This window comes from Gallinula chloropus, assembly GCF_964237585.1.
Source record: "Gallinula chloropus genome assembly, chromosome: Z".
NCBI classification, from domain to species: domain Eukaryota; kingdom Metazoa; phylum Chordata; class Aves; order Gruiformes; family Rallidae; genus Gallinula; species Gallinula chloropus.
The window spans coordinates 25,424,038-25,447,709 of record NC_140089.1 but is presented as its reverse complement, the minus strand read 5'-3'; the positions used below and the strand labels follow the sequence as shown (position 1 = coordinate 25,447,709).

The window sequence follows — 23,672 nt, the reverse complement described above, 5'->3', positions numbered from 1 at the left end:
CTGTTCCACCCCTGCCAGGAATGGGGCCTCGGACTCTTAGTATTACCTTCTGTTCTCTGGAGTTGCTTTCAGAGTGTTGACGGGTGATGGTAGCCCTAGTTCAGTTTCAGCCATAACTTTGCATTTCGGTATGAGAGTTCAGTCTGAGAACAGTGTTGCAGGTGTTTTGGCTCTAACTCTACATTGCAGATTTTTGATAATGAACATCTTGAGAATCTAAGTCGCTTCACTGGATTTTTTTAAGTCTTGGAACATCACTAAAAGGCTTCTTGTTTGTCCGTTATGCCTGTTTGTTGATTTTTAACCTCTGCATCTCCTAAATTGGGTCTAAAAGTCAGCTTTGTCTAACGTTTGTCAGTATTACTTGAGTGATTGATGGGGCTGACTGTCCTTTGCGAAGACCTTTAACAGAAAGGTAGCAGAAAAATGTTGCATTATGGAGGCCTAATTGTAAGGTTCTTTTGGGCATTTGTTTCCGAAGTTTGCAGAGTCTGTGTTACCTCACGGATAGAGAGAGGGTCATTTTGATGGTGGGTGTTCTGGATGCTTCTGTTATTTTGGTGTGCATCATGCTATGTAGGCCCTTACCTAGAAGTTTCTATTTAGGACATTATGTTTGAAAATAACCTCACAGCTATCTTGAAAAAAAATTATCATTATGTAGAGATAAAAAGGCTACTTATTCCTAAAATAGTGTGGTGGGTGTTGTTGTTTTTTTTTTTTCTCCCAGAAAAGGAGCAAGTCGATATCTAACTGTGAGGAAGAAAGATGGTTCAGAGCTAAAACATGCAGTTATGACTTGTTGCTTGACTCCCAGTGCAAAACATACAGTTCAGAGTTTAATTCAAAGATTTCCTGTCACAAGTAAAGAACGAACAGAACTTCTGCCAAAGACAGAGCCGGGAAACGCATGTGCTGTTAAATCTGGTATGTTCAATGCTCCTGACTGGAGTTGACTGGAGTACAAGTTCTGATACGTTGTGGGTGTGTTTTCAACAATATTTTAAACAAGATTATTGCTTTAACAGTTATGGCCCTATGACTTACATTGCGCTTCCATGTACAAAGCTGGGAGTAGTGCACAGGAAACACTTCCACCAGTGTGCCTTGTTTCATTGGACATTTCTGATTTATGGTGGTTCATGCCTGAAGTGCTTTGAAGCTACTTTTCTCTTCAGTTATTTCAGTTGTTTAATAGGATTGTTTATAATGAGCAGAGGGAAGCTATAATCAAAGTCCTGAAAAGAGATTAATTCTGAATGTAAGGCATAAACGAATAGTGTAAAATTTATCTTTCTTTACTTATTTTTGGCCCTTTTAATCTGTTAGTCTGTGTCTTGGTAAACAGTGCTTGTAATTTAATATATTAATCTTTTAATCCCATAGAATATATATAATTGAATTTACAGCAAGCTTTTCATTCTTCTGGAAAATAATTATTAAGGAAAAATAGAACGGCATTTACAAGACTGAATTTAAAGTGATCTCTGAAGACATGTAGGTTCTTTGACTACTTACGCATTGCTTTCTGATACATCACACTGTGGTCTGTGGGTCTGGGGGTCTTGATACAGCATGGTTCAATTAGAATCACTTAAGACAAATCTTACAGAACAGAGCATTAGCTTGTCTAAGACTGACTGAAAGGAGGTCATAAAAGACATGGGACAATGTGAAAGAAGGCATATGAATCACAGTAAAGTTTTCTTTCTTCTCAGAAGCCATGCTTCTCTGTTTGGAATGACTTAAAGTTTTAAACTGCACTGTGAATATTTCTATACAAACTGTGGAGATGTGAACCTGTAAACAGGATACAAAGGCCAAGAAAATACACCAGCCAGCTTTTCTGGGGTTTAGTTTCTATTTATCTTTTTGCTCTTCATGATCTTTGACTTTGAGCAAGGCACTTGGTAGTCTGTTTTTGGAAAATACCTGTGAAGGTATTAACTCTTTTCAAGAATATTTTAAGCACTGGAAAAGGATGTGGTACTATGAATGTCACTTTTAAATGTGCGATGGGTTTGTCACTTTATCGATAAAGATACATATAAAGTCAGGAATATTCATATGTATGTACAATTTTTAAGCAATGTTTTAGTGAACTTTTTTGTTTCTAAGTAAATCGCTAACTTCTCTTCACAGAATGCAGAGAAGTGAACAAGACAAGTGGACGACTTAACAACGGTATCCCCCAGGTTCCAATAAAAAGAGGAGAATCAGAGTTTGATGCCTTCAGGCAGTCACTACCAGTTTTTGAAAAGCAGGAAGAAATTGTCAAAATAATAAAGGAAAATAAAGTTGTTTTGATTGTAGGAGAGACTGGATCAGGAAAAACTACTCAAGTATGTTTCTCCAAGGAAACAAAAAAGATAACAGTATTTGTCAAAATTAATGTCAATTTTGTAATATTTGTGTAATAAAGGATTTCTTTATGCTACTTCTAAGGATTTTAGTTTCATATACAGTGCTAATTCACTGTCATGCTTTTGAAATACTAAGCTAGCAGTTACTTGTTAAAAGCATAAATGGTTCTGCACGATTATCTAATAGATAAGAGATTTTGGTTAAACCAATATAAAATATTCAAAGGAAAGTAGTTTTGATTTTTGTATAGCCCTTTACCTTCTAAAGGTATTTCCAGAATAGAATATAAAAGTGTTAAAATCAAATATTACCTACAGGTAATTTTTGTAGATTTCTCTGAAGCAGAAGGGATGCGTGAACTTTTTTTTAAGCAAACTTAAAATGAGAAATATATTTTGTCTGCCTTTCTGAAGTGATAATTCTATTATGAATGTTTTTGCAACCTGTATAATATTAAGGTGCAGATAAATTATTTCACTGTGGTAAAAATAACTATTACTTTGCCAAATTAAAACATAAATGTAAACTACGTTTTTACAGATCCCTCAGTTCCTTCTTGACGACTGTTACAAAAATGGAACTCCCTGTCGTATATTTTGCACTCAGCCAAGACGTTTGGCAGCCATTGCTGTGGCAGAAAGAGTGGCCGCTGAAAGAAGAGAAAAGATTGGCCAGACAATTGGTTATCAGATCCGATTAGAAAGCAGGTACTAATGATATTTCTTAGTCAATTGATCTTGTGTTGGTATCTTTAGTCTTGTGGGCATTTAAACTTCAGTATATTTAGGATACAGCTCAGTATGTGAACTATAGGTAGGATATGTTACTTCAGCTAGTGAAATACTTCAGAGTAAAAAAGACAGTTTTCATCCTATACTTTGCAGTTTGGTGTAGTAAGGTGTGTCTTACACAGGTGAATTGTGGGTGTTTGCTCTTGATTTCCGCTTTTCTGTGCATGTGGAATTTGTTACCTTATTTGCAGATCAAGTGGAATTCCTTGCCTTATTGTCAGATCAGGTCTACTCTTTCCTCTTATTTTTTTCTTCCCTACTTTTGGATGTGTAGATCCAAAAGTTCTGCCAGCTTTGAACATAAGACGACCAGCATGCTGTAACAAATGCTATGTAGTGTGAGTTAATAATGGACATGAGGAAAAAACCCAAAATTTGAAAGGAATGATGAAGCTGGGCATTACTTACCAGTTGAAGTATTATGCTGTATGAAGAAGAACAAAGTGTAGGTCAGATCAAAATGGAAGAATTGTTGGAAGTGGTGAGGGAAATCCTGCTTAAGAAGAATACTCTCCAAGAGGGAGCGAAAGGGAGAGAAGACAATATTTCCAACTCTGGGCAAAAAGAGATGTGGGATGGTTGTGTTTACAGTAACACAGGAGTCTAATTTTATAAGTTTATTAACTGTTGGATGATGTCTGGAAGGTTGCTGAAGACGAGAGGACAGTAGAGATATGTAAAGTAAAGTATTTCTATCTTGAATGCATTCCTTAAATTTAATATGTAGGAGGATTTTTTGAAAAGAGGAATGAATTCCAGACTTGGAAAGAAATATGATAACTAGCTCCCATCTTCTAGCAAAGAACTGTAGAATACGATACAGAGGAACCTTTCAGATCTTAAGGTGGCTTAGCTGGAGAAAGTGGCAATTGCCATTTTCACTTGCACAGTTAACTCTGCCACAGATAACTTTTAAAGATTTTTAAATTCTTGAAGACAAAAATTGAAGTATTTGAAAAGAATCAGCTGATTTCTTTGTGATTCAGTCAAGTATGGGCAAATAGAAAGATGGTATTCAAGCATCTGCTGGGGAACTGGAACCAGTTCTACTTTCCAAAGTAGTCCTCACAAATTTTCTAGTAAATTAAACAACATGGGGAGGTTCTTAAGGTTCTGTTATGCATGCTTTATTTATTTATATAAAAGTGAATCTCCCTTTGTTAATTAATCCATTGTCTGAAGTCTTGGACCATAAGCACTAACATTCTCTAGGAACTTTCTAGTCACAGTTTAAAAACAAACATTCTGGATGAATTTTTGGTGAGAGAACTAGAGTCTAATTCCGATTCTGGTGAGCATCTGTCCAGTACTTTAGTTTTTGCTTTGTAGTGGAAAGCTAGCATGCATTTAGATGGATTACAAGACTGACATATCTTTATGAACTGTTCAATAGGGTTTCTCCAAAGACTCTGTTAACATTTTGCACTAATGGTGTACTACTTCGCACGCTGATGGCAGGAGACAGCATGCTATCTACAGTGACACATGTTATTGTGGTAAGAGCCCTGTATTTCATGTGAGGTGGAGGAATATGTGTTTCTTGTTAATTGGAAGATGAGATCCTGGTGTTATTTATTAATTTGCTGAGCATTTAGGGTGGTTTTGTTTGGTTAGAATCTGAATTAATCTTAAAGACATACTGAGTCTTTACTGTACCATGTACTTGTTTTAGCAACACCAGGTTTGCAGTCCATTTGTTTGCCCAAATGTTTTGAAGAGAGCAAGTAGACTAATTTTCAGAAAATTGTTTAAGTGTGTTTGTGTATGATTATGTGAGTATTCCTTCTTGTTGAGTTTTGATAAGTCAGTAGAACCAGAATGTTTGTCACAAGATTAAGTTCTCCACTGCTGAAGACATAAAAATTCACTACAATTTAGATGCCTACCCAAAATCCATCAAAATGGAAAAAAACTTTGAGAATGATTTACACATTCTTGTCTTCAGCATAAAAATACTTATTTGGGTTCCTGCTTAATAGGTTCATGATATAAAAAAAACCAACCCAAAAAAAACGCACCAACAAAGATGATTACTCGTGTGCCTTAATTGACAATAAGCTTTGTGCATGCCTTAGTTGATCTAAGCAATCTAACTTTTTCTGCCTTTGGTATCATACACTTCTTTTAATGTTCAACAGCTGTTAAGTGAGAATTTATCAGAGTATTTGTAGCGTTTGCAGTTTGTGTAATCTTGAAAATAAGATTCAAATCTTAAGAACTAAAAAGTTTCAGTTCACTTCAACTTCTGAAATCAAGGTATATGTAGCTTGTGCATGACCAGAGCAGTTTGCTCTGGAATCCTAATAAAACATTTTTGAAATATTTTTTGACTTTTGGATAGTTTTTAAAAAAAACTCACTTAAAGTTACATGCATCTTTAATGTACCAGCAAATTACACGTTAGTTTTTTAGAAAGTTCATACTTGTAAAAAATTATAATTTTGGATATCTGATGTTTACCTCTTGTGTTTTGGTTTGGTTTTTTTCCCTTTTTGTTATAGGATGAAGTACACGAAAGGGATAGGTACAGTGACTTCTTGTTAATAAAACTGAGAGATGTGTTGCAAACCCAGACACATTTAAAACTAATTATTTCTAGTGCTGCTCTAGATGCAGATCTCTTTATTAGGTACTTTGGAAGTTGCCCAGTGATACACAGTAAGTATTTATGCAAACTCTTAAATCTGAGCATACCTGCCCTAGGACTTAAAAATTTTACTAAACTGTACCAAACCGTTCTGAGTAAGGGAATATGATAAATACACTGAGTTATGGCAGTGCTTGTTCCTTGTGAAGTGTTTTTGTCACAGGGAGTTCTGTAAGTGCAGGGATGTTCTGGCCCCTGCCTTATTCATTCAGGAAGCAGGAAAAGGTTCTTTAAGTGCTCATCTCCATGGTGATACAGACAATAGGATCTACAGGAGTGATAGGTATTAATTCATTCTAGTAGATTCTGGTTCTTCAGGCTACACAGAAACTGCTACTGGTTACTGGATAAAACACATATACTGCACCCTGTCACTTTGGAAGTACCATACAAGGCAAATAGGGTTTTCATGTTCTAATCACGTAATAATTTCCTTTAAAATAATCAACTGTTAATACAGGTAGAGATTGAGAAAAGACATAGCAATTTATATTAATATAATAAGACTCAGTAATCTACAGTGTGTGAATTATAGTTTGTTCTTTCTGAGAAGAAAAGATATGGATCATTTAAACTCAGCTATGGCAAATGTCTGCAAAGGACCCAGAAATTAAAATCTTTTAATGTTTCCTGTGAAAAAGAATCCTTTAATGTCTGTAACTCAGGTCTAGAAAACTGTCATATTGAAAAAGAAATTGGGATAAATAATTAGGATAAAGACCATTGGAATGTATAGTTTATCAGGATGTATTTAGAAAAGAAAGCCAAATTTGGCTGAAGTGATTGAGGAAGCTGAGAGAAGTCCATCTCCTCATACACTTCTCATGAAAAAGGCAGTTTAAGATAAAGGTGGAAATCAGCTTGTGGGATCTTGCACTTAAAGCCAAAGATATTACATTTTGTAATCCAGGTGGTAGTCTTAAAGTATGAATTATATTTTGTATCCCTAAACAAAAGAAGAGTCTATTTTATTTTTCTCATTTTGATTAAATTGCAATTAATAACTGTCAATCTTATGAGCACCTCTTGCTGTAATACTTGATGAGATCAAAGAGTTTAATGAGAAACAAGGTACCCAGCTGGCATTTCACACAACATGTTGAGTTGTTTTTGTGGCCTTGTTAATTTAAGAAAATAGACTCCAGTGAATATACTCTTTACAAGACTTTGTAAGGAAAAGAGTAATTCCTCAAATTATGTTATAGTAATGTTTAATTCATTTTTTTGTGTCTACAAAAGAGCTCTTTTTAAAGTTAAGAGTATAATTTAAGATTATAAATGAAGTTGCCCAATATCTTTGTAAAAATATTTACACTTCCAGTACAAGGAAGACCTTTTGAAGTTAAAGAGATGTTTTTGGAGGACATTTTACGAAGCACTGGGTATACAAACAAAGAGATGGCAAAGTACAAAGAAAAGAAACAGCAAGGTTGGTGGACTTTTTAATTGTTAGGGTTGGCTGTGAGTTTTATTTATTAATTGAACAACTAAATAGGATGGTTCTTTGTTAGAATTCCAAATTTTAATTGAATGAAACATGATTAGATGACAGCAACTATCATTGAGCCTTCAGTTTTCATGTTATTTAAGTAGATGATATAACTTTAAAAAAATATATTTTCACTTTGTTTTAATGTTGCGTTCTTTTTGCTGAGGGATGGTGACTCCACCACCTCCCTGGGTAACCCATTCCAATACCAATGGTGCACTTTGGGTGCCCATAGTTACAGCATTTATATTGGACTGGTAACAGCATTCAAAATTCAATAAGAGAGATTGAATAGGTAAAAATTTGTGACCTGATAAAACTATTTTTTGTAACAAAAAATAATGGATAATTAAGAAAACCCTTTTTTAAATACTTTGTGTTCTAGAAGAAAAGCAACAAAGCAGTCTTACTGAGTGGTGTTCTGCTCAAGAAAGTAGCGGCAAACTGGAATCCCACAGACAAAGATATGTCCCAAGTGTAACTGAAGAGTGTACTCTTTTGGATGATGATGGTGACACAGTATTTAATCAACTTGTAAGCTTTTCTTTTTATTAAAAGAGATATTTTAAATCTGTGTTATATTACTACTACCCATTTAAAAACTGTTTTTTAAAGATACTATTTCTGTATAGTTTCTAGAAGGCTATTCTAGTATTTTAAAACATTATTTTTTATTAACATGAGCTACTTTAGCTAAAGCATACTTTTTGGTTATGATGGTTGTACATAACTTTAGATCAAATGACTAGACTTCCAGTGCTTAAAGTACTTGCATAAGATACAATCAACACTTTAAATCATTCAGATATAAGTTATTTCTGTCTCTTACCTGAAAAAGTAACTTCAAATTCTTTCTGTATAATATGTAAGAAGAAAGACAACTCTTTGACAAGATGCATCTTCAATATTGTTTTTCTCTTAAGACTGAAAAAGATGCAAATTGCCTTGAGCCGTGGCTAATAAAGGAAATGGACTCTTGTCTTTCTGACATCTGGCGGCACAAAGATGTTGACTCCTTTGCTCAGGTGTTCAATCTCATTTTAACTGAAAATGTCAGTGGTAAGTTTCTCCTGTTAATACATAAGAAAAATGCAACTACAAAGTGATACTTGAATTTCTGTGGCTACTTTTATTTCCAATTTCAAACCTTTGAATTCAGATGCTTATTAAAAAAAAAGAAATAATGAATAGGGTTAACGCAATTATTGACTTTAGTTGTTTGTTGTGCTTCTTTTAAAGTATTGGCAGTTACATTTCTAAAACAGTGTTAAAGTCACATGAACTGACTGGTGGGATGAAGTCAGAAATCAAATTCTCATTGAGCTGTGCTTTGAAAGTCATGTACTACATTTAGATGAAAAAATAGCTGTGTTTGTATTGCTTTGCTGATGTGTGGGTTGTTTGTTTGTTTTTGGGTACTTCTCAGTTGATTACAGGCACAGTGAAACCAGTGCAACTGCATTAATGATTGCTTCAGGTAGAGGCTTTCTGAGTCAAGTAGAACAACTGATCAGCATGGGAGCAAGTATTCACTGCAAATCATCCAATGGCTGGTAAAAACAAACAAATAGAGAAACTGAAAGATAGATTTGTTTGGCAATAAACAAATGAGAAAAAATTTTTTAATGTCTAAACTGATTTGCTAACTTATCCTACTGGAAGGACTAATAGCTTATGATAGACTAATCAATTTCTAACTTCTGTTTATTGCAATGTTTTTTGTAAATTCAAAATTGAATTCTTAACTGATCAGACTTAAATATGGGGTATGCACTTCTGGTTTTGATAAATCTTACTTAACACGCTAGTTAGAAGAAAAATCAGTCTTTCTCGTTGGGTTGCATTAGATCCAAAATGTTTGGTGGCTTTTATTTTAATAGAGTAACCTATATCAGATTTAAGAACAGTGTGTTACAAATGCAAAGATCTTTGCAATGTTATATCTGCAAGTATTTAAATTGGGAAGTTGCAGATCCATCAGTAACAGCACAGATTAAACAATAATGCAGAAATTGATGGAAAAATGCAGTATCAGTTGTCTCCTATTCATATATATCTTTTGAAGTGAGAAATTAGTAAAGAACTTGATGGAACTCTTTCAGGATGGCTTTGGACTGGGCTAAGCACTTTGGACAGACAGAGGTTGTTGACCTGTTGGAGTCCTACAGGTAAGTTATACAGCTGTTTGGTAAAGTAGTTACATGGTGGAAGGAAATTTATATTCTGTCTCCTTTTAATCAGAACAGCTGTCAGGTTTTTTGTGCTTTTAAATCTGGCCTAAATAGCAATATTTATTTGTGAATAGGGACATTTCAAAATAATTTTTAAAAAAGTTTCCTTGTATCAGTATCGTAATGATTATGCTTGTATAACTCCTAGGATAAATATAGTTCTAGTGGTATAGGACTTCTTTATATTATTAATGTTTTTCATCTTGGTGTAGACATTCCTATCACAATTGCATATCTAGTTAGGATGTGATTATAACAAATATGTGGAGGAGATAGCAGTTCTATACCATGTACCATTTTAATTTCAGATGCATATGTTGGAACAAGTCTACTGTGTGTTTTTATCTGTATTGTTGATGCATGATAGCCATACTAGAAAACCTTTGAGAGAAACACGTACAATAGGCCATTCAAGAATCATTTTGATTACTTCCAGTTGTCATAGTTTAGTTGCAGTTTGGTAAAGACTAGTATTCTAGTTTTCGTATAGCTTTGAATTCTGTCACATTTGCTTGTGTTTTTAATGAGAAAATTAATGCTAAAAATGGAATTTGCATGCTTTGCTGGGTTAACATGTAAATCAATAAATGTTAACAGTATTCTGGAGATGCTGTTCTGTTAGACCATCAAATTAACATTCGGGATGAGTAGTCCTGTTGGTCTTGATCCGTACTTGAACTGATGGCTGAAACCTGAACGAAACAGCCTTGACACTGGCCTGTGTATCTGCGTGTTTTAGTGCTTCAGTGGAATGTGGAAATCTGGATGAAGGTTCCCTTGTCCAAACAAGTGGTAGTGACCTTAGTACAGAGGAGAGAGAACTGTTGAAAGCTTATCATCACAGTTTTGATGATGAAAAAGTGGATCTGGACCTGATTATGCAGTTACTTTATAACATCTGTAATAGATATGAAGCCGGTAGGTATACACACACACTCCCAATAAATTGCTGCAGATTCTGTTTCTGCTGAATTGTGCTCTTTTGGTAATACTGAATAGGTAAAACTTTCTAAGTGCTAGGAAATATGGTACTGACAATACATTTGAAGTGAATTTCCTGTTTAACTCTGCAAACCAACTTCTTTTTTTAGGAGCGATTTTAATATTTCTTCCTGGATATGATGAGATAGTTAGCCTAAGGGACCGTATTCTTTTTGATGACAAGAGGTTTACTGATAATGCCCACAGGTAAACCCCGTGTTTTAAATGGTTGCCTTCAGTTTTTAATGTTTCTTTTAAAGATTCTTAAAATGTGCTCTTTGTCTTGCATTAGATACCAAGTTTTCATGCTTCATTCAAATATGCAGACTTTGGATCAGAGGAAGGTGCTTAAAAGTCCACCTCCTGGCATTCGCAAAATAGCAAGTATCAGAGGACTTTGTCAAATACTGCATTGATCTGTTTTGCCTTTGCTTTGACAGTTACTGTCAAAAAACACTGGTTTGTGTTTTTTTTTTTAATTGCAGATTCTTTCTACTAATATTGCAGAAACCAGCATAACAGTCAATGATGTTGTATTTGTTATTGACTCAGGCAAGATGAAAGAGGTATGATTAGTTTAAACTTTCTTTTGGAGGTAAACTTCCTAGTGTTATTTTAAAATACATAATCCATAACCTTATTTTTTTTAATAGTAGGCTGAGTGTTACTGCATATCAAGTAGCAGAACTCACTGAGAAGTTGTGACGTGTTTTATGACAAATACTGTAAATACATAGCTTTTAAAAAACCTGTTAAGTTATTGCAGATTGATAGATTGGTGTGTATCTTTTTCCCCTCTTAATTTAGTATTTCTGTTGGATCTTTAAAATAAGTTCATCAGTTTAGACTGCCGTATTCCTGAAACTTAGTGAACACTTGGAATTCCCTTTGTTCTGTTATCTAATCCATCCAGGTTTTAAGCATTGTTTTTGACGTGTTTAATGCCCATTCCCTAGTTATTTTTTCAAGAAGAGTGAGCATTTTCTGAAGTTTTCATGGTAATGTAATTGTTTTTAAAATTTGCATCAAATGTAGGAAAATAGGGACATAATTTCCAAGTGAGAAAAAGATGAAAACTTTAGTCAATATAATGACATATTTTTGCTTGGTTTGTGATATGACAAATACAATTCATGTCTGTTATTGACTTATAATTACCTATTGACTAGAATACTATGAAAATTTAGAAAAATACAGCACAAAGGTACTGTGAAGGAGGTAATTTAAAATGAATTGATGCTAAGTTCTTTAGAACGTAGCTTTGTGCCAGAAGCTGCTGATGCTTATTACTATTAATTTTGTCTATTTTAGAGAATTTCTGTTAATGATCTAAGTCATAACTAACCTTTTATTTCATGTACTCTGTTTTATATTGTTTTTATGTTCCTTGCTTTGCTATTATAGAAGTCATTTGATGCACTGACTTGTGTTACAATGCTAAAAATGGTGTGGATTTCAAAAGCCAGTGCTATCCAGAGAAAAGGCAGGTAATAAATGCTTCATACTGAATTCTATTTTGCAGATATCCACCTTCCTGTATGTTAATGATGAAGTACAGAAAAGAATAGCAGCCACTCTGGGTAGTGTTATTATCCTAGTCCAGTATGTTGGACGGTGGCCAGTTCTAATTTTCTGCAGAGTAAGGGTCAGCATTATGTTAGGACTAGGTTGTTTTTCCCCTGTGAATTTGTTCTTTTTCACCTTTCTGCCATGTATCACCAGCAGCTACAGTGTCCAGTAAGATGTTTCACAACTTATCTGTGGGCAAAAGGTTTTTAATTGATGTCCCTTCATTTCTTAATTAGAAGAGACATTGAGCAGTAAGTCCTTATTCACCTCTTCCAAACTGTTCGTGGTTTAACAGGCCTTTATCATATTCTTCCCACACTGGGTGAGGGCTAAGAGAAAATAAAGCAATAAATGTCTGTGTTTTGTGATGTGATTTTGATGTTATTCTGCCGGAATTAGACTGTGAATGTGAGCATTTGCTTTCTTGTGTCTCCTCATTGACAAGCTGGTTGGTCTTTGCTCTGCCTTTTACTCCCAGAGTAACTTCCAACTATTTGGGAGATATAAAGAAGAAATTAAATTTACAATTTAATTGTAATTGCTTACAACAAAGGACAGTTGACATTTGGATTAATCTTAATTACCAAAAATCCACATCACTCTTTTTTTTTTTTAATTCTCCAGATCTTTCAGTATCAGCATACAATTATTATAACAAATGTCTGTACTATTAACAATAATGCTTGTACTGGAAAAGTCTCACCTCTTGTTGGGACTTAAACGTAGCGACAAAATGCTTTTCGTTAGACCTGCTTCTACATTTCCATTCCAAGTTTGTGTGTGTGTATGTGTTTTCGTTATTTTCTATTTTTTCAAAAATAAATTCTAATTTTCAACACCTTCCCATACTTTATTTTCAAGGGCTGGGCGCTGTCAGCCTGGAATCTGTTTTCGTCTCTTCAGCAGGCTCCGCTTTCAGAATATGTTGGAATTTCAGACCCCAGAACTTCTAAGAATGCCACTCCAGGTGCATGTTCAGTGAGAAATTTTAACCTGGAAAAAATGTATTGCCAAATGTATTGTAACTCCAAAAAAAAGTGTGTGTTTGAGTTTTTTTCCTCTGGTTTTGTTTTTGGTTTTGTTTTTGTTTTTTTTTTAACTTGCAGGAGCTTTGTTTACACACAAAACTTCTGGCTCCAAGTCATTGTCCAATTGTTGAGTTTCTCACGAAAGCTCCTGATCCTCCACCTGCTTTAATTGTGAGAAATGCTGTGCAAATGCTCAAGGTCAGCAAAGGAACAGATTCAGATGGGAATTGTCATTGATTCTGTATTTGTGGTGGGGCACTGCATCTTCCTGAGTATTGGTTGTACTGTGACCGGTGTTTACGTGAGGATGTTTTCAGTTTTTGTGTTGTCCATGTTCATTTTGCCTGTGTGAATGTAGTTTACCGTATCAAGGGGAATGCTTAAAAATGTCATCTCAAGCTGTTAAGAATGTGACCTGTTTTCTTAGTGTTTGGGAATTAGTCTGGTTAATATTGAGTATTCACAACCTTTCTGCTTTTATTGTTAATTGACTTTGTCCACTTCCCCCTTCTCTTTTTTTTAACAGACAATAGATGCAATGGACCCTTGGGAAGATCTCACTGAACTTGGTTATCACCTCACTGAATTGCCAGTAGAGCCACACCTTGGTAAAATGGTGTTGTGTGCTGTTGTTTTGAAGTGCCTGGATCCTATCCTCACTATTGCGTGCACTCTGGCGTACCGAGATCCTTTTGTCCTACCTACACTTGCCTTCCAAAAGCGTGCTGCTATGCTGTGCAGAAAACGTTTCACTGCAGGAACCTTCAGTGACCACATGGCACTTCTCAGGGCTTTCCAGGTATTACTTCCTCTTCAGAAAGAGTACTAGTCAGAATAGATCACATCAACGATGTTGGATGCAGAATGATAGGCTGTGATAAAGACTTAGAGAATACACTTTGTCTCTGCCTAGTGGCTTTCCTGTATATCTGACACTTTTTATCACATTTTTTTTTATATTTTAAACCTGATTAAATTCTGAAGGTTCCAACAAGGTGCCACTTCATATCCTGCTTGCACTGATAAATTAAAATAATGATCTTAACATAGTGATCTATATGATAACGTAATGCAATGCTTATAATAACATGATGATCGTTACGTTAATTTAGAGAATAGGTAGAGAGAATCCAGTATTTAACCAGAAAAAATTGCCTGTTCTGATAAGTTTCCTTTCTTTCAGAATGATTTTTGCCTTTGTTATATTGCTGTAAATGTCATTTAAAAAGAAAAGACATTTTTAAATTTTAGCTAATCGAATTAATAGGCCAGTAAAACATATTCTTTGCAGGCGTGGCAGAAGGCACGAAGTGATGGTTGGGAGAGAGCCTTCTGTGAAAAGAACTTCCTCTCTCAAGCCACGATGGAAATCATCATAGGAATGAGAACACAGTTGCTTGGCCAGCTTCGAGCCTCAGGTAAATAACTTGGAAAAAAATTAAAATAGTTTTGAAGTCAGGTGTCTAGAAATTGAAACAACAGTAGTGTTCACTGTTGTAATTTTCCTTCCTTAATTTGAAACAGAGCAGTACACATTCATTCTGGGCATGATGCAGACTCTGGGCTAAGAAAGAGTTGCTGGGGAGCAGCTGATACAACTGAAAGCTCCCTGACTTTTCCACATGTTACTAGCTTTGTGTGAGATACATTTGTGTGGATTTTTGTGTTCTGATAAATTATTTCCATAGGAAATGTCCTTGTGTTGTAAAAAGTAATCCTGTAATATATATAAACGATTCTTGGGAAGGATTTCAGTATTATGGTTTCCTCTTAGTGCTGTTATAGTTGGTAGTGGTAAAAAATGCAGGAAACTTGTAATTTATTTCCTTTTGATAAGAAAAAAAGGTAGATCTTAAATGCAAACAGATATGATATTTCTATGTCCTCCTGTTTCTTCAGGTTTTGTTAGAACCAGAGGAGGAGCTGATATTAGAGATGTTAATACTAACTCTGAAAACTGGGCTGTAGTTAAAGCTGCTTTAGTGGCCGGGATGTATCCCAATCTGGTGCATGCAGACAAAGAAAACCTGGTTTTGACTGGACCAAAGGAGAAGAAAATACGATTCCATCGTACCTCTGTCCTTAGTCAACCTCAGTGTAAAAAGGTAAAATCAATTTAAAATTACAGTTCACAGAAAAGGAGCATTACACTTTACCAAATGTTTTAGAAATTTATCTTCATAGTTGTCAGTACTTTAAAAGCAGCATGTGCATTAAACATCACATTTTTAGCAGTAGATAAAATAAAGAAGTGGAGTTGTGGTTTATTTTTCCAATGTTATTTCATCAAGACTAACTCAGTTACTCCTTTTTCTAGATGGAATGAGACAAAATGCTAAAGAAATCCTAGTTTTGAAACTATTTTAAAGAACAGTCTGTGTTCATGATAGCAGAAAGAAGTTCTGATCTGAAATGGATATGTTTTAATCCTTTTTTAAAGCAAAATACGTTGTTTCAAGAGGGTAGGATAGTTGTGAGTCTGCTTGAGTTCTTTCTCACTTAGTGTGTGTAAGTTTGTGTATATAGATGTTTATGTATTTCTACATATATAAAATATGTTAAGATTGATTTTAACTTCAAAGCAAGGGTGAAACAGCTTAGTCTTACTTGCTCTTGCACAGATTCCCCCAGCAAATGAACAAGCTGCAGCCATTCAGGCACTCCCTACAAACTGGCTTATATATGATGAAATGACGAGAGCTCACAGGATAGCAAATATCAGGTGCTGTTCTGTTGTGACACCTGTCACTGTGGCACTCTTCTGTGGACCAGCTAGATTACCAAGTAATGCTCTGCAAGAACCTCCACACCTCCGAGGTATAGTAGGGTTTGGATTTGGAGTGTTTCCACTGGTGTATACTAGTATGTGATATGGAAGGCTTATCTTTCAAGAATATTTCATCATTACATAGGCTAATTCTTAAAATGACAAAGCAATAGTTCCAATAATTGTTCAAGGATAGTTTCTAGGCTCTGAAATGCTTCAGTTTTGTGAATCCTTGTAAAATGACATTTGCATCTTCCTGAAGTTTCAGAAATAATACTATAGTTTGTAGTGAAAAATGCAAATAAAATGTCTAATGAAAATTCTAATGCTGAAAAGTGTAGTATATGGTTTTTTCTACAGACTATTTGAGACTTTGAACCAGTTTTTTAAAACTGATTAATATTTTGGAAACTATCAGTATGTCAAAAACTTACACTGCTTTCAGCTGAAACATGCATTTTAAAGGTTATTTCCTACTCATAACTTTTAATGAGGATTAGCTGTACTGTCAGCTAGAAGTAATAGGGAATGTATAGAGGGTTTTGGGGTTGGTTTTTTTTTTCTTATTAAAAGGAGTGCTGTAGTAATAGAAGCAAAAATAATATATCCTGTTGCTGGTTCATTGGAAACTTTAGTTTGGATCAGAGTCCAAGCTATTTCTGAAGCTTTCTTGTCTTGCTCTTAAACTGTGACATTGAAAATAGTATTTATGCTAATTGAATGGCACTTAAAAAGATAGATTTCTACTTAATACCCATATCTAGATATATATAATTAATTTTTTTCTCAGTAGGTCTTTAAATCTGCTATCCTGCTAGGAAGTAAAGCTTAGAGCAGTCTGGTTTTACAAACAGCCTCAGGTAAAAGGTTGATAATGGCTTCATACTGGTGAAGATGCACGAGTCAGATCACATCAGTACAGATGCTTACATAGCAGCACCCTCAGCAGCTCTGGACTTCTGCTAACTGGAGCAAAGACATTTCACTGAGATGTATTTGCAGAAAATAAAATTTGTTTATGGAAGATGTGTATCTTAATTTTGAAGGGGCATTGGTGTATTGCTGGCAATACAGTAGTGTTAAGTTTTTGCATGTAAGTTACAATAATATAGAAATGTTAATTCACTTTTTGTATTTAACTCAGGGGATGGTGTTTCTAATGATGACAGTGATAGTGAGATGGAGGACAAAACAACTGCTGATTTGGCACTGCTGAAGCTGGATGAATGGCTCCATATCAAACTGGATCGTGAAGTAAGAAACATATCACTTCAATGCTTGTTCCTTGTAGAAAGATACTTATGTAATATCTTCCTAGAAAGATTTCTGAAAATAATTTTCTGTAAGAATGGCTGTTGGAGTCTGTTTGGGAATCTCAGATTTACTGGACAATGTCCTCTGTGATTGAATCTCTATTTCACGAGGTCATTAAAAATACAACAACTAAGCAGGGGCTCAATCCCCTTTTGCCTGTAAGAGTCTATCACATTAATTCACTTATTCACCATTCATATTGTAAGGTTTAATAATCTATCATCCATAACTTCCAATTTGTGCACCTGTGATGTGAGCAAAAAGAAAGAATTAGTTACCTGATGGTGAGACTGCTCACCTGAAGCATTTCTGATAACGTGAGAATTACACTATAGTTTTCTAAATTCAGTCATCTTATTTGAGAAATGGTCTGCATAAGAAAAATATGTCACCTAGAGCTCTTTTCTTTCAGGAATGAATAGAAAATGCATAAGTACAGACTGAATCGAGAGGAAGGTCATAAACCATTAAGAGAATTTTTTTAAAAATATATAATTATATTGTAAACCCGCAGGATATTTTTTTACTTTAAATTTTTAAGTTTATAGAACTAAATGAAATAAAATGTTTTGAGGGAAAAAATAATCCTTCATGTGCAAAAAGGAAAGATAACAGCTTAGTCTCTTCAGTCTTCCCTTTCAGTTTGGACCCTGTTCATTTTAGAATACTAGTTCCTGCCTGATTGGAAGGACATAGGATACCTTTACATGTCTGACCTAATTTTTATTAGTCTTTAACAGAATTGAAATTCATTACAGGCTGCTGGTTTGCTGATGCAACTCAGACAGAAGTGGCATAGCTTGTTTCTGCGTCGTATGCGAGCTCCTTCTAAATCATGGTCTCAAGCGGATGAAGCAACTCTAAGAGCAATTACAATTGTTTTGACTACTGAAGAACAGTCTGCAGGTTTGCAGCAGCCTTCAGGAATTGGTCAGAGACCAAAACCTATGACTTCTGAAGAACTTCCTTTGCAGCCTGCATGGGGATTAACAAATAGTAGAAAAAGCTCAGCAGAAACTGAATTCTCTGATGATTCCTCTAATGCTGAAAAGTAAGCTTCTGAGATCCAGACACTAAAGGCTGTAATTTATTTAGATATAAAAGTGTCACTTGAATCTCTGCTAGTTATGAAGAGGAAGAAAGAATAGAAGTACACTTGAAAGAATTTATACTGTCCTGTGCTGTGTTGTAGCTGTGATCTAATGAAGAGGTATATCGTACACGTGCCTGGTGCTTGAGAGAGCAGTCAGGGATATTGACTGTGCACTGTGTGCTATGGAAAGAGGTAGCAGAAGAGTTTAATCCTAGCATTCAAAACCAATGCATCATCAGTATTTTTTCGAGTTAGTGCTTAATATGTTTTGCAGTTATTGTAATACATAGTCAAGCCACAAACTCACGTGTAGATATAATTGTTCTCACTTACGAAATTCCTGGTAAGACCTCTAGCTACTTTTACTTTTTTAGAGTTTTAAAGAAATCGATGCCTCCTGCATTTTACCAGCCAATGAAGTACAAATCAAAAACCATGTTGCGCTCCAAACGAACTTCAGATGACAAATCAGATCAATCATCAATAAAGTCTACAGACAGCAGTAGCTATCCTAGCCCCTGTGCTAGCCCTTCTTCTCCAGCATCTGTAAAGGTAGAGTTCTTGTAACCAAATTCTGCTCTTCAAATTTAAAAGAATTTCAGAAATAAGTGTGCTGACTGGCAGTGGTCAGGTAGTATGATGATAAATTAAGAACCTTACATTTTTAACAGCTGCATAATACTTATTTCTTTCTGGAACTTAAAATCTAGGGTAAATCCTCTCGTTATAATATAGTGAAAATGTTATTCTTTGAAGACTGCTGAGGTAAAGCTATTCAAAGTAGAAAAAAGTAGAATTTTTTTAAAAAGTTTGATATAATAACCAGTGAAAGAGAATTAATATAGTACTTGTACTTCAGAATTCTTTGTATTCTGCCATCCTCTGTTTCTAATAGCATACAATGATACTGATTCTCTCCAACTTTTGTGTTTTCTGCCTTGTTGTGCATCCTTTTTTATACAGCATGCTTTTTTAATAATAGCTATTTTAACAAAGCACACATTTTTTAATGAGTTTATTCACTCTACGTACTCTAATTATAAACTGAAGGAATATTAAACAGATAACTGGAACGAAAACCTATCATTCCTCTAGGCATGGACTCACTGAAGGATTTAATAATTCCTCTTAAGCCTTTCAATTTTTTAATTCAGCTGATGTGAAATGGAGGAAACATAGGCTTCCTGAAGGTGAAAGTGTGCTTCAGGCTACAGTCTAGAATGATTAATTTTGTGTCACAGGAAGGTGTGTCAGACTTCATAGAATTGTAATTAATTACTGGACTGTGTAGGCCTGTTATGCTATATTTGCTTGCTGCCTGCATGAATAATGATTGTCTAGGAAAGGGCGTAAAAATAGATGTGAAATAGATTTTAAACCAATTCAGACAGTACCAGTTGATAGGTTCTATGTTTCTTGTAGAATTCAGGGGAGGAGGATAGGAGCACAGACGAGGGAGTTCTGTCTTCTTGCATGTAAAACATGTAAAACTTCAGAATGAGAGGCTGACTTACCATAACTGAATTTAATTTAACTTTTCCAGGGTTCTAAATCTCCCTCACCAAGACCAAATACGCCAGTTCGTTACTTTATACTGAAAAGCAGCAACTTGCAAAACATTGATATTTCTCAGCAGAAGGGTATATGGTCTACTATTCCAAGCAATGAAAAGAAATTAAATAATGCCTTTTTGGAGAGCAGCATGGTTTACTTAATATTTTCTGTTCAAGGGTCTGGACGCTTTCAGGTGAGTTTTTAGTTTATACTAAATATTAGATTTGGTTGATGGTTTAGGAGAGTACAGGAAATGACTACACATAGTTTGGAGGTGTCTGCTTCCAACTTCCTGGTAAGTAGCATAGCAAGCAAATCTATCTGGTGGCTGAGGAAGGAGCACTTAATTCTTCTCTGAAGCATGCCCTCCTAGCTAATGCAGTTTGTCACTCAAAGGCTAAGACTGAATTCCCTCCAAACATCTCAAGTCAGAATAATGTTTATTCCCTACATTGTTCCTGTAAAACAAACAACAAGACAGGAGATTGCGACTCTCTTTGCATGCCGGAATAAATTCTGTAAGTGAACAAGCAGCTATAAACAGGTTACAACTTTCTAAAGTCAGGATACTCATAGATGTATTTATCATAGATATTAATAAAATAGGCTTTTTGGTTTTGCCTGAACTGTGGCTTCTAAACATTAGGGAGCTGGAAAGCTGTGGCCATAATTATTCCAAAGCTGTGTCTTGCTTTGAGTTTAGCAAGGTATTTGTCAACAGTTTGTTGACCAGTTTGTAGTCAATTTGAAGTTAAAGACTTGACCTGGTAGTGCAAAGTTACGGGTTAGCTGTGTTGTTGAGAGTGCTAAACTGAGTTGTCCAGGTAAGGAAGGTCCCAACTTACCTCTTACATATAGCTATTCATAATAGCTAAACTTAAAATCTAGTGAACTACTAGCCCAGGTATCTTGGTGATAGCACTGAAGGATTATGGTAAGATCTGTGTTTGCCAAATCTTCACGTGTATAAGTAATATTGGGAAGTGTTGGTATGTAGGCAAGGCAGCTGGGTGGGGAAGACAAGCTGAAGTCAGGAGTGTAGGTGGTTGGTGTTGCCTTGTCCTTCCGGTTTTAACAATGTACTGGACATTCATTGGATATGAGGCTAATTGTCCTATAATTTTCTCTTGTACCAAGTGTGTCTGTACTTTCCACCTTGATGTTTTATCTCTTACCTTTACTAATTTCTACTTAAGTCTGACTTGAGCTATCTAGGACTGCATGTCTTACAACAGTAGTGTGTGCTGGTAACTTAGGAAGTGCACTGCATCTCTTCTCCTAAGTCATAATTGATGTAACCATACCTGCATAGTTGATAAATTGAGGGTGTGGTGTTTTTGTGTGTGAGAGCAAGAAGGGGTGTCCTTGAGTAAGTTAGAAGCATTCTTGGAGTTGGGGTTTCTTTCATTTTCTTCCTGAGTATCTCATCTTGTGGGAATTCCTTACTGCTTTTTGGAGAAGGAAGTAAAAGCAACTTTGGCTTCTTCCTTTGAAGAACAGCCTCACTTATTTCTGTGTGAAAGTTTGTTAACATAGAGGGAATGTGGAAAGGAAGGAATAGATTCCTGCAAAAAATATTCACAACTAATAAGGAAGTGCTAATGGACTGTTATGTAGAAGAATATTAATCTTGATTCCTCATGCTGCAAATGTTTTTACAACACTTTTCTATTACAAAGCTTAAATGAAATTTTAATGGTAATTGCAAGAGATTAATTGAGAGGTATTCTCTGTGGTCAAACTCTGGAAGGCATGTTTGAAGTGGCAAAACAAATGATACTTCTTTTAACTTTCTAGATGTAAACACTTTAAAAAGTTACAGCTTCATGGGGGGCAGTTTCCAAATCACTTTGGAACTATTGACTTCAAGTGTATTTTGAATAAAGGTTTTGAATGACGTCTGGTCATATATTTAATTACACTGTAAGCAGATGTGCTCTGATTATGTTTTTTTCTTTCCTATTTCATTTTTTTTCCCCAGGGTTTTGCTAGAATGGCTTCAGAGATAGGGTGTGAGAAAAGTCAGGACTGGGGATCTGCTGGCTTGGGAGGCGTGTTTAAGGTGGATTGGATCCGGAAAGAAAGCCTTCCTTTTCAGTTTGCACACCACTTGCTCAACCCTTGGAATGACAATAAGAAAGTGCAGATAAGCAGAGATGGCCAGGTAACGTTGTTCTCATCTAAAGTTGTCTTTACTTACCAGAACTGCTTATTGCTTATCAGCTTATCTAGCCTTCACATTTCTCTCAGCTGTTTTCATGTATCTTAATCTGAATCTCCTAATGAATTATTGTTGAAATAATGGAGGCTTTTTGATAAAATCAAAGCAGCTTCTTGCTTTATATGCATTTCATAAGATTTCAAGCTGGATACTTCTAAAAAAACCCTCCAAAACAAATCAGCTTTTCAGAATTTGTAATTTTGGTTCTGGAGAATTGTTCCCTGTTTGGCTCAGATCTATTCCCTGAGACAGTCTGGCATATCCAAATAACTGTTCATAATTTTAAGGTTTTGAGATTCCTGAAAGACTGAAGAGAGACTCTTGAGATTTCAGGTAGAACTAAAGCTTAGGACAGTTCTCTAATTTGTTAAAGCTAAATGCAACTAAAAAACTGCAAGAAAATTGATACTGGAGTCCTCTGTGTCTGTCCCCAGTCCCCTCCCAAAATAGCTCTCTGATAGAAGATTCTAGAGCTAGGCATTTTCTATCACTTTCACTACATCCCCAAAACCTCTGCAATTGTAAGGTTCAGGAAAGGGACATACTGTAAGAATGAGGACAGAACATAGCACATGATGGAGTTAACACTGCTTCTGTCGTAAGCAGCTTCTAAGACCTAAAGACTCTTAATGATCTTAAAAACAACTGTGGAAGGTACAGTGTAGGAAGGTGCATATGTGTATGCTGGGAGTGTGTTCACTCAGAATTCTCTTCCTAAGTGCTGACATCTTACTGTGAATGGAAAAAAAACCCAAAAAGCCTATAGGCCAGGCTTTCTTATGAGACCTTTTATTTATTCTTGAGCCCTAGTAAAAAAAAAAGCTTCCTGTGCAGAGAGTTCTATTTGTCTTAATAGCAAAAGGGAAGACCTTTTTCAGAAAGACTGAAAGCAATCACTAGTAACTTCATCTAACAATTTTCTTATAAATAGTTTCTATAGTGGTGCAAGTAACTTCCCTAATTTCCTGCTCTTTTCTAGGAGCTGGAACCACAGGTTGGAGAGCAGTTGGTACAGCTTTGGGAGCAGCTTTCTTCGGCAAGAAAAACTCCACTGATTGAACATGTCAAGCAATATGATAGAGGTAGTTAATTCAGCATTTCATTGGTGTAAATATGATAGAGGAATAGCTATCTATATGCAATGCATCATCACTTTCCTTCCTAGCTTGTGGAAGAAAGGATAAACTTCGTTCTAAATATTCTCTTCCTTTTGGTTATTTTTTCTAGCCACGGCTGTTGAAACATCAGCTGTCACCACTAGCACCAGCAGCTTGCCTACAATTTAAAGATGAGGAAGAAGGTGGTGCACCAAGTTCCTGAAGTTGCTAGTGATGCTGTGCAGCTAACTGGAAAAATGAGGGAAATATGTTGATTTCAGTATTTATCTTCTTAACAAATGTCATAATGTTATTCACCAGACTTTTTTGACTGAATTGTGGATTTTAGATTTTTACAGTAGTGTGCAGTTGAAACATGGTTGAGTTCAAAACGAAGTTTGAAACAGTGGACCACATATAAATTGTTTGTGGGTTTAAAATAGTACAGCAGGCAGGCAGTTTAAATATACAGTTTACATTGAAAGCTTTCTCAGTGCAGTAAAATATATGAGAGAAACCAGTGTAA

At 35.4% G+C, this 23,672-nt stretch overlaps 1 protein-coding gene across 1 annotated transcript in view; it reads left to right on the top strand.

The window, feature by feature from the left end:
• YTHDC2 (YTH N6-methyladenosine RNA binding protein C2) overlaps positions 1-23,108 on the top strand; it is a gene marked incomplete at both ends in the record, with an annotated part of 35,081 nt that extends 11,973 nt beyond the window's left edge. Inside the window, 28 exon segments of the mRNA XM_084278759.1 lie at positions 731-927; positions 2,143-2,342; positions 2,905-3,071; positions 4,549-4,651; positions 5,657-5,813; positions 7,124-7,231; positions 7,677-7,825; positions 8,215-8,350; positions 8,718-8,844; positions 9,394-9,459; positions 10,262-10,440; positions 10,614-10,710; positions 10,796-10,883; positions 10,989-11,069; positions 11,908-11,990; positions 12,934-13,039; positions 13,179-13,298; positions 13,627-13,899; positions 14,392-14,518; positions 15,000-15,205; positions 15,722-15,917; positions 17,012-17,121; positions 17,940-18,232; positions 18,649-18,826; positions 19,818-20,021; positions 21,810-21,992; positions 23,029-23,077; positions 23,080-23,108. Of these exon segments, the coding sequence (XP_084134885.1) occupies positions 731-927; positions 2,143-2,342; positions 2,905-3,071; positions 4,549-4,651; positions 5,657-5,813; positions 7,124-7,231; positions 7,677-7,825; positions 8,215-8,350; positions 8,718-8,844; positions 9,394-9,459; positions 10,262-10,440; positions 10,614-10,710; positions 10,796-10,883; positions 10,989-11,069; positions 11,908-11,990; positions 12,934-13,039; positions 13,179-13,298; positions 13,627-13,899; positions 14,392-14,518; positions 15,000-15,205; positions 15,722-15,917; positions 17,012-17,121; positions 17,940-18,232; positions 18,649-18,826; positions 19,818-20,021; positions 21,810-21,992; positions 23,029-23,077; positions 23,080-23,108 (4,012 nt within the window).
• Positions 23,109-23,672: the final 564 nt, after the last annotated feature.